At 48.0% G+C, this 10,862-nt stretch overlaps 1 protein-coding gene and 2 non-coding genes across 5 annotated transcripts in view; 2 read left to right on the top strand and 1 right to left on the bottom strand.

Annotated features, from left to right (window-relative positions):
- Scnn1g (sodium channel epithelial 1 subunit gamma) overlaps positions 1-10,862 on the bottom strand; it is a 30,358-nt gene that overhangs the window by 4,716 nt on the left and 14,780 nt on the right. The window contains exons 7-10 of one of the 3 annotated variants that reach the window (XM_015491570.2): positions 2,303-2,401; positions 563-680; positions 200-278; positions 62-119 (exon numbers count right to left, since the gene is read on the bottom strand). In XM_015491570.2, the coding sequence (XP_015347056.1) occupies positions 62-119; positions 200-278; positions 563-680; positions 2,303-2,401 (354 nt within the window). The remainder of the gene's footprint in view (positions 1-61; positions 120-199; positions 279-562; positions 681-2,302; positions 2,402-10,862) is intronic. The other 2 variants (XM_048789648.1, XM_048789649.1) reach the window with 2 other exon arrangements.
- Positions 4,637-4,709, top strand: Trnat-ugu. Its single transcript has one exon. It is a non-coding gene; the product is annotated as a tRNA-Thr (tRNA).
- Trnaa-agc lies at positions 9,563-9,635 on the top strand. Its single transcript has one exon. It is a non-coding gene; the product is annotated as a tRNA-Ala (tRNA).

Raw genomic sequence — 10,862 nt, 5'->3', positions numbered from 1 at the left:
CCCGTCCCAGACCATAGCAGTGTGGATAGCAGGGAGGCTAAGAGTAGGCAGTGGGATTCACCTCTGAAACCTCTGATGGCCATTGTGCCAGGCTGGTGGTCAGGGTCCATTCCTTAAAGCTTAGGGGAGGAAGGGACAGAGTGAGCGTGGGTGGCCCGGTCCACTTGCCCATCCCATCCCTCCGGGTAGGTCCACTCACCTGCAGGTTTCTCTACACACCGACTGGCAGCCCAGCTCTTCTTGGACAAAGGCCTGGTACAGCTGGTAGTAACAGTACACTAAGGGACAGGGTAGAAAACGGCATGAACTTTGGGGGCCACAGGGCCCTTCCTGGGGTCTTTGAGTTGCCCACGGAGTTCCCACAGTCTCACGTGGATTGTTTGATTATTTCATTTGGTCCTTAATGGGGAAGCATAATGTCAGTCAAGCTTGACAACAAGAACTAAAACTTCAGTTTAAACATCGACTACTTCCGTCGAGCATAAGGCAGCGGGGCAGGGAGCGTCTCGGGGCAGGTGGGCGCAGGGCTGGGGTGTGCGAGACTGGGGTGAGTCACACTCACTCCAGTTAGGGTGCTGCTGGTAGTTGCAGTAGCTGGCAGCCGGAGGCAGGGGCTTGCTGTACTGGGCACACCCACATTTCTCCACCATCTTTGTCTGGAAGCAGGAGTAAAGGCAGATCTGAAAGAGGAGACCCAGAGACCCCTGAAACTCCCTGCATGTTGGACGCCAGGGAGCTCCCTCCTCACCTCATCGCTCATCCTAGAGGATCAGCCTCCCGCACCCGTGACCGACTGTGTGGATGTACCCTCTCGGGCCAACTGGGCCAGGGGTGGATCCCTGACTCCACAGGGACTGAGCCTGGGACATTTACTGGGAATTTGGAATGAGACACGGAAACCAGGTAAATGTGGGAACTGGAGTCGTTGCCAAGGAACAGAGAGAAACAAACACAGTCCCGGCATGTCCCATCCCAGGTCCAACCTCTTTCCACGCTGGATCTTTGGGGATCATAAGTTACCACAACATCCAGGAAGTGTGTAATATAAAGACTGACGTCAGGGGCTGGGAAGCCAGGCTTTTATTTGAGTTCAGGTCCTAGTTTTGCTACCTACCTGCTGTGTGGCCCTGGGCAAGTCACTTGACCTCTCTCTGGTACTTTGCTTTCAGGTATACAATAATACCTACCCCGTGAGATTATTATGAAATGAATCAGTCAGATAAAGTGTTGGTACACAGTTGCTTATCATTAAATATTATCCAGGAACATCTTTCCAATGAGCTCACCATTTTTTATTGTTGCTGCTGTTTTGCCTTAAAGTCCATTGGATTGCGTTTCTGTTTCTTTAGCAGGTGCCAGGGATTGAGCCCACGGGTGCTTAAACACTTGAGCTATGTCCCCAGCCCATTTTTAATTTTCTTAAGACAGAGTCTAAGTTGCTTGGGGTCTCCCTTAAGTTGCTGAGGCTGGCTTTGAACTTGCAATCCTCCTGCCTCAGCATCCCGAACCACTGGAATTACAGGTGTGTGTGCCACCACACCCAGTGTCTCCACCACCTCTCATCTCCGTCCTGACGGAAGCTGTGTGGAGGGTGACCGGTCCTCTAGTTCTACCAGGATGATTTCCACGGACCTTCTAAGTATCCCAGTAAGAGGCCGATTGCAGACTCCCTGGATGGGAGATGAGGCCACACACGTCACTGCTGTCACACTTAAGAGTTGGCAACCTTAATGCCTGCAGAGGTCAGTGATGTTCCTAATACACTAGAGGGGGTGAGAGCTGCTGAGCCCGGAGAATGCCCGGCTCCTTTAACAAGGCTCCCCCACTTTCTATGCTGCAGGAATATGGGCTCGATGCTGCCAGATTGCCTCATTTCCAAGGTCAAGTGCACAGCTTGGAGGGCTTGGGAGCTGCCCATCAGGCCCCTCAATCTGACCCAACCTTCTGCAGTGAGCAAGAGACACCAGTTGGCCCGGAAGCCTAGCTGTTGACTCCTCAGCCACTGTGACCCCCAAACAGTTCCCCCCCTGTCCCTTACTTGCACGGCCCCTCTGGGAAGCGGGCCCATCTGGCCTGTACACCGTGTTCTTCCCAACCTCAGTGAATCAATTAAGCTCCAGTTACGGACACACCGAAGAGGACTGGAACTAGCCGGCATCATTTGCTCCTGAGGTCTTTGGACCAACCCCAGGTGTCCTCATTGTATATAGTTCCTGGTCCCAGACACACCCCAACCTCGATTTAACTTTGTCCCTTGGGTCCAGGCCACAATCCAGGGCTGGGCGCCCCCGCCAAGCCCTACCTGGAGGGAGTAGGCAGCGTTGTAGATGTTTCTGACTGGCACGTCACCCCCGTCCTCTGTGCACTGGCTGTAGGGCTCGCTCAGCTTGAAGGACTCCGTCTGCAATCACAGAGACCCAGACGGGGCTTGGCTGGCTGCTTCCTGGGATCCGAACAGCCATCTGGTCGTTCCCAAGACGGAAACGTCCTGAGAGCACCTAGTAGGTGCGTGGGGCCAATGTGGACACCGGGGGACACACAGCCATCAAGAAGACAATTCCCTACCCCATGCAGCTGACGTTCTAGAAGGGTAGACAAGTGGTTAATAAGCAAATAAATCACGAGCGGATTTTGGATGTTGATCAACAAAACTGGACAGGGAGACAGCAGAGCCAGAGCAGGGGTAGGGGACATAGTCTTTCCCATAAAGGGATTAGAGAAAGTGTCTCAAAAAGGGACCTTTATGATGTTGTCAGCTCAATGTGAAATGATGACAAGAAAAAACTGGCCTTGTCAAGAAATGGGAGAAGAAGCCGGGTGTGGTGGCTCATGCCTGTCGTCCCAGTGACTTGGGAGGCTGAGACAGGACGACCGAGTTCAAAGCCAGCCTCAGCAACTTAGTGAGGCACTTAGCAAATCAATGAGACCCTGTCTCTAAATAAAATACAAAATAGGGCTGGGGAATGGGGCTCAGTGGTTAAGTGCCCCTGGGGGAAGAGGCCTGGGCGGAGAAAGCAGCAAAGATTCGAGACAGGAGGGGACGGTGTGGCTAGATCGCGGGAAAAGAGAGACGTGGCTGGAGATGGAGTCAGAGAGGGAGGGAGGCCGGGCCAAATTACTCCCTACTAGAAACCAGGATTTGGGCCTTCTGAGTGGTGGCAAGCCGTGGGCGAATCTGCTGGGAGAGGATCACAGGGGGGTGATTAAAGGGATGAACAGGGTCTGAGAGCTGCCTGGGATTCCTGTCCCTCTGGCTCTGGGTTGGTGACCAGAAAAGAGTTGACGTAGAAAGGGCCAAGGAGGTCCAGCCGTGTAGAATGACCCCCTGGTCATCAGAGGAGGCAAAGGCTCTGCGATACAAGGTTCAAAACCCTTATTCAGCAGCGCACAGTGACTCACGCCTGTAATCCCAGTGACTTGGGAGGCTGAGGCAGGAGGATTGTGAGTTCAAAGCCAGCCTCAGCAATTTAGCAAGGCCCCAAGCAACTCATATATAAATATTATAAAAATATATTTTATATTTTGTAAAATATAAATCAGGGCTGGAGATGTGGCTCAGTGGTTAAGCACCCCTGGGTTCAATCCCTGGAACCAAAAAAAAAAAAAAAAGTCAACAACCCAAACCTATCCATTATAATTTATTGTGGTTCACTGAGTTTGACTCTAGCTTCATATTTGGCACTGCAAATAAACAATCCAGGCAAGCCGAAAAGGGAAAGCAAATAAGACAACAGGGAAGGGGATGGCTTCTCTGAAGGGGGAGAAAACACAAATATAGATGGTGCCCGGGCGGTGGCGTGGGTCTAGGCTGTGCGTGTGCACAGCGTTTCCTTGTTTGGAGACGAGAGGGAGGAGGGGTAAAGGAAAGAGGATGGCGGATTCGTAGGTGGGAAGAAAATGCTTTTCTCTATGAAGAAAGAATGATGATTAGGCAAAACCAGGAGAGAAGGCGTCTGAGCCAGGTGGAAACAGACATCTGAAGAGGCCGGGATCTGGTTCTGTGTTTGCCTTGTAATTCATCTGCTGACCCATTAGTCTCCCTCAATTAACTGCAAGGGCCTCAAGGGCAATTGAGAGTGCTCATTTTGAAATGTTTAAATAACAAACAGAAGCCAGGAGGAAAGAAGCTGGCTGGCCTCTCTGCCTTCCCAGGGTCCCCGAGGTTGGATAGAAACAGGCAAACGTTCACCCGTTCACTCTCCCTTGCAATCTGTCCTTCTTGCTACCGATAATCAGCTTCTTTCCAGGCCAGTAAGGAACACACAGAGTGAATCGCTGGGTAGCAAACCCATTGAGAGCTTCTCGTGGGCCAGGGCTGGGCTGGGAACAAAGATGCTGAGATGCAGAGATGCAGAGATGCAGAGATGCAGAGATGCTGAGATGCAGAGATGCAGAGATGCTGAGATGCAGAGCAGGGGCTTCCCCCCACCAGGGCACCTCGGTTCCTCCCTTGACCCCGAGAACCAGCTCAGGGACCACTGCCCAGAAACCGTCTGAAAAAAAAAAATCATTTCAATTTCTGTTTTCCAAGGACTCATTGGCCTTTGACTCTACAGTGATGCTTTTGGAACTTGGAGGTCATGGGTGGTTCAGGTTGAGGTAACCAAGGGTGGGTCAAAAGGGGACAGAGGGGGCTGGGGACGTAGCTCAGTTGGTAGAGTGCTTGCCTTGTATGCACAAGGCCCTGGGTTCAATCCCCAGCACCACCACCACCAAAAAAAATATAAATAAATAAAGATGAGGTGGGGACAGAGCTTTTCTGAGTGGGAGAGAGGTCTTTAACTCCTCAAAGACTCCACTGAATGAACTCTCCAGAGCCTGGGACACTCCCACCTCCAACTCTCTGTTTTCCATAAATGCTAGTTTGCGGAGGGCGGGGCAATGTTTTGGCTTCTGCCCTGACCCCTAGGGGCATTAAGTCAAGAGTAGGTGTATATGAATATGCACAGATTAAGGGTATAATACACGTGTATTTATGTGCATCTGCACATGTCTATGTGGGAGTGTGTATTTGCACACGTGTGTGGTGGATGAGAAGGTATTTGTGCATATACACATGTGAGAATAGGTGTGGATATATGCGGGGCGTAGGATCCATTTTTATCAAATCGAGTCCTAAGGAGAGAGAGACAGTTGCCCGGAATCCTTAGCTCTCCTCTTTGAAGACCGAGGATAGGGCTGTGTCGGGGTCAGCACAAAGCCAGAGGGGTGGGGCAGCGGAGGGTGAGCAGGGTGGGAGAGCCTCCTCCTGCCTTCCCACAACCTTGAGGGGCCACTGAACAGCATGCCGCTCCCTCTTCTGGGAGGTGGGCAGCTCAGCCAGGCTCCTCTCAGACAGGGAAGCCATCGGACTATTGTTTTTATCTCTTGGTGGTAACCACCATCCCCACCATCTCCGAGTATGCCTCTCCACAGCCCAGAGGTCCTCAAAGCTGTTCCATCTCCATCCTGGTTTAGGGCTCACAGAGGTCTGAGCTGTGAGCAGGCTGCTCTCCCAGGCTCAGACCAGAGCACACCCGCATTTCTGTTCCCACCAAGTATATTTCCAAGCAAGACTCCCTTTGAGTGCAAGACCCTCCTAACAGCATAAAGGACACCTTTGCTCCTTCCAGCCCCCGAGGGCATGACAGAGATGCCTACTGACCCTAGTCAAAAGGTCAAAAAGGTGCCCTGAGCTGTCCTAGCAGCAGGAGCCCTGGTCTTGCTCTGAATGCAGATGTAGATGCCTTGATGGTCACAGCCTGGCTGCTTCTGACAGCAGCGATAGTGGGGCTGGGGAGGGAGCAGGTGGGTGGTCTCCACCTGTACAGGCCTGGGAGGGACGCATTATTGAGAAGGCTCTGACTGCTTTAGGTCTCCAGTTGTCTCAGGGGCATCTCCTGTGGTTCCATCCTGTCTCCTCTGACCATAGGGAGTTGGATTCTGAGCTCTCCTAAAAAGAGCTCTGGAAGATCCAGGTCATGGTCAGTGTTATAGTCAATGGTCAATGGCAACAGTACAAGCAAAGTAGCTAAGGAGTCAGAAATACAGGATGAGGCTGAGTGCAGAGGTGCACACCTGTAATCCCCCAGGAGGCCGAGGCAGAAGGAATGCAAATTGGAGACCAGCGTCAGCAATTTAGTGAGGCCCTAAGCAACTTAGTGAGGCCGTGTCTCAAAAAAAAAAAAAAAAGAACTGAGGATGTAGCTCGGTGGTAGGGCGCCGCTGAGTTCAATTCTCAGTATAAAAATAATGATGAAAATAATAGTACACAGGGCTGGGGCTGGGGCTCGATGGTAGAGCATGTTCCTCACATGTGCGAGACCCTGGGTTCGATCCTCAGCACCACGTAAAAATAAATAAGTGAAATAAAGGTATCGTGTCCAATTACAACTAAAATAAATAAATAAATAAATATTTTTAAAAATTAATAATACAGGTTGTGCCTTCAAATAATTCAGTCGCATGGAGCTGCCTTTGATCAGATTACTTGGCCCGCCTGAGCTTCCGTTTCTCAAGAACCACCATGAATCCTGATTGAACACTTACAATGTTCTTATGATAAGTATCTTACATATATCGACTCATTAAACCTCAGTGGCAGGTCTACTTTACGGGAGAGGAACATGACACACAGAGAGATAAGATAACCTGCTCAAGGCAATAATGGCTGGTGAGAGAGAGAGCTGGGATTCAAACCCAAGAGGTCCCCCTCTCAACTTTTCTGCACCCTAAGCACGACTGTGAGGATCCTTTGAGCCTCATGCCTGCAAAGTGCTTAGCACGGGGTCTAGCCCAAAGCAAGCACCCTATGGAGGTTCATCTTAATTTTTAAAATAGGTGTATCTTCCACTCCTGCCCTCATGCACTCCCAATAGAGCAACTTGAATGACGGATGTCCCCAAGTCTGTCCTCCAGCCAGAGTCTTCCTGTTGAGACCCAACTGACCACTGGTCATTTTTTTTTTACTTCGGTGGTTCATGCATGCCTTAAACACACCAAACTCCGTGGGCATTTGCAAAAGTAACCAGATTCTGTGATTCCATAAAAGTCTAGTTTCTACCACTTGAGTCTGAACTCGTCCTTTGACTTTGACTGCTGAACTATTAAGAAATAAACCCTTGAAAAGTGCCTGCTCATTGGAACTTGCCTTCCCTTACAGGATATGGACCAGCATGAACAGGCCTGAGCCAGCAGGTTGGGGTGAGAGACCTGGTGGAGGAGATGCAAGGTGGCCCCCAGACACAGAGATAGACCTCACACGCCACCCTGAGTGAGCACTGGTCGAGATTGGCTGAGCCTGGTCCAGATCAGAAAACCCGGGCCAGACGAACCAGCCCACGTGGCTGGCCTACAGATCGGGAGTTAATAAGTGGTTGTTGTTTGAAGCCATTTAGTTTTGGAGGTGGCTTGTACCCAGCAAAAGCTAACCAACGTGATGTCTAAAACCGGACTCACCTAAAACCTCCTCCACCCACCACCAACCTGCTCCATCTCCTGTGTTTCTCACATTAGCTGATGACACCCCAATCGAACCAGTTGTCCAAGCCACACACCTGAGCACCATTCTAGAAATTTCTCTCCTTCCTTCTATTTAGTCATCAAGAGATGCTTAGGAGGTGTAACCCGTCCTCTCTCTCCTGGACCTTGGAAGGCTCCCAGTTGCTTCGGGGCCTCACACTTTCCCTTCCTCAGCATCTCCTCCACCCCCACCACTCACCCGTCTGAATCACAAGTCAGCTCCTATCACTAACTCCTCACTTCCTGGTGATTCAAGTTCAAAAGCACCAGCCCAGCCCTCCATCCCAGCTCCCCAGCTGGCCTCTGTCTATGTTTCAAGTTCCACCTCCCACTTGATTCAATTCAGTCCAACAGATACTGTCCTGGTTCAATAATGGGAGGCCCTGTGTTACAGAGAAAGTATACAGTCGGCTCTCGGCATCTACAGATTCAACCAGTCGTGGATCAAAATATTTTTTAAAAAATTGCATTCCTATTTGTACAGATTTCTCTCTGACCATTATCCCCTAAACAATCAGTGCAACAACTATTTATTTACAGAGCATTCATATGGCATAGATATTATAAGTAATTAAAACATGATTTAAAATATACAGAATATATGCAAATGTAACAGTGGTCACTTTATGCTTTGAATACGCCCTTGCTACTCTGCCACTGCAATTTATTTTTAAATGGATGTGTTTCTTTTTCTTCCTCTCTCCTTGATCCTCCCTAATCTCTCCCACTCCCTAAATCTCAGTGGAAACAGGATTTCCTTTCTTCCCCAACCTACAGAGAGTATACACCCACTGTAGGACTGTCCCTGAGTACACACCCACCATAGGACTGAGGTAATCCAGACTTTGGGGATGGCACTAGAGATCTCAGAAATGACTATCTCCCAAATTAACAAGTGAATGACAACTCCAACAGAGAACAGGTGGAATGTAGCCTTTGAATCACCTCTTTAAAAGCCCCCTGTTCCTGCTGATGGGCAGAATCACAGCCTTTGGGACAGGAGCCCCCTGTGTTTCTCCTTGGCTAGCAAAGCAATACACCTTCTTTTTCCTTTTTATCAAAACTGTGTCCTTGCCAGGCGCACACAGCTATAATCCCAGCGGCTCAGGAGGCTGAGACTGGAGGATCACTCCAAAGCCAGCCTCCGCAATTTAGTGAGGTCCAAAGCAACTCAGTGAGACCCTGTCTCTAAATAAAATAGGGATGAGGATGTGGCTGAGTGCCCCTGAGTTCAATCCCTGGTACCCAAAACAAACAAACAAAAACAACTGTGTCCTTATTATTGGATTGGCATTGAGGACAAGGACTGAGCTTTCAGCAACACAAATACTATGCTACTTTATTTAAGGAACTTGAGCATCCATGGATTTTGGTATCCACAGGGTGGTGGGGTGGGGGTACTAGAAGCAATTCTGCCTCTAATATCAAGGAAAACCTGTAAACTATAAGAACTTAGTATATGGCAATGAACTCTACATTTGTAGAACAAAATTGAACATTGCCATCAAAATTGGGACTGTGAAAGATGACTTAATGCCATGGAAATATGTCAATGATATATTTTGAAGGAGGAAGCTGGCAGATTACAGAGGGGTATGCTCAGCAGATTTCCATTTTCATAACAAAACAAAAACAAATACATTTTAAAAATTAGAAGAGACTGGAAAGACTTGGCCCTACATGGGGTTATGGTGAGATAGTATTTTTTCTTTTGTTTTATAATACATTATAGATGTTATTTGTGTATGATAAAGTTTGCACTCCTGATCTATGGTGAGGATAAAAAAGGAATTACAAATAAATGAAGTTAGGACAATTTCTTAGCTATTAGGAGAAAGAATTAAATTCAATCTCTACGTCACACCTTGCAGAAAAGAAATCTAATGGGCTAAAGTATTAAATGAAGTAACAAAATAACTAGAAGAAAACTTATTTTAGTATCTGACCTCTAAAAGGGAAAAAAATTCCTCAATAAACATAATAACAAAAGAAGAAAACAAAGACTTGGACTATGTAAACACTTGAATTTTGCATATAATTTTAAAAAAACCTCTAGGGGGCTGGGGATATAGCTCAGTTGATAGAGTGCTTGCCTAGCATGCACAAGGTCCTGGGTTCAATCCCCAGTATCACCAAAAGAAAAAAAAAATCTTTAAAGAAAACTAAAAAAGGAAACACAAATTGGGAAATATTTTTAATGCATATGGCAAATATATATTATTTATACATTTTATTTATATATATCTCCAACTCATAAAAGACAGGTCCATGAGGTTGGGCACGGCAGCTCTGCCTGTAATCCCAGCGACCTGGGAAGCTTAGGCAGGGGGATCACAGGTTCAAAGCCAGCCTCAGCAACTTGGCAAGACCTTGCTCAAAATAATTAATTTTTTAAAAGTGCTAGGGATGTAGCTTGCTGATACAGTGTCCTTGGGTTCAATCTCCAGTATAGGGGGGAAAAAAGGTACCAGAAAAGACAGGGGCTGGGAATGTAACTCAGTGACATACTGCAAAGAAAAAAGGGAAAAAAAAGAAAAAAAGAAAAAATTTCCCTAATTCCTCTTTTAGTTCCCTTCAAACATTTCCCCCTTCCCTTCACATTGCTTTCCTCAAGAGAGAGAGAGAGAGAACCAGTAATCTCTGAGCACTAACTACATGCCAACCACTTTCCTAAGTGCTTCACATGCATCAACTGAATTCTCACTAGCCATGAAGCGTCCCCATTTTACAGATGAGGTAACTAAGGCATAGAGATTACATAACCAAAGCACACAGCTGAGGTGTAAGATAGAAGTGCACTGTTGGGTTTGCAAGGACAGAGGAACCGCCCTCTTCTCTGAGCCTCGACCCCACCCCCTAGAGTGACCGGCCCACCCCTGCTCACTTCCTCATCTCCCATTTACCATTCAACCCATTGTCCTTTGGTTTCTGTTCCACTCCTTCCACTGAAAACCTCTCTGACAAAGAATACCAGCGATCTCTTGATTGCCAAACCTGGAGAACACCTTTTGCCCTTGATCTTGCTTGACCTCTCAACCACAGTTGGCACTGTGGTCAGACCTTCCTTGAATTCCCCTTCCTTGACTTATCTGATGCCAACTCTTTTGGGGCTTCTGATGCTAATTCTCTGCCTCGATTTCTCTCTTCTTTCTGCTCAGCTCTTCCACATTTGCATGTTGAGGGCTGTTTGGGGTCTTGGGTGATGGTCTATATTTAAAAGTCTAGAATTTTCTAGAAAGTCCCAGATTTTTCTCCTGAGTTCCAGGTTCACAGCATCGAATTACTGGACATTTTATTTTCATCTTGTTTTCCCAAAGGCACGACAAATTGGGTGTGACCTAAACTGAAGTGGTCACCATCTC

This window comes from Marmota marmota, unplaced genomic scaffold (assembly GCF_001458135.2).
Source record: "Marmota marmota marmota unplaced genomic scaffold, marMar, whole genome shotgun sequence".
In the NCBI taxonomy this organism is placed as follows: Eukaryota; Metazoa; Chordata; class Mammalia; order Rodentia; family Sciuridae; genus Marmota; species Marmota marmota.
This window is presented reverse-complemented; position numbering and strand designations above follow the sequence as displayed.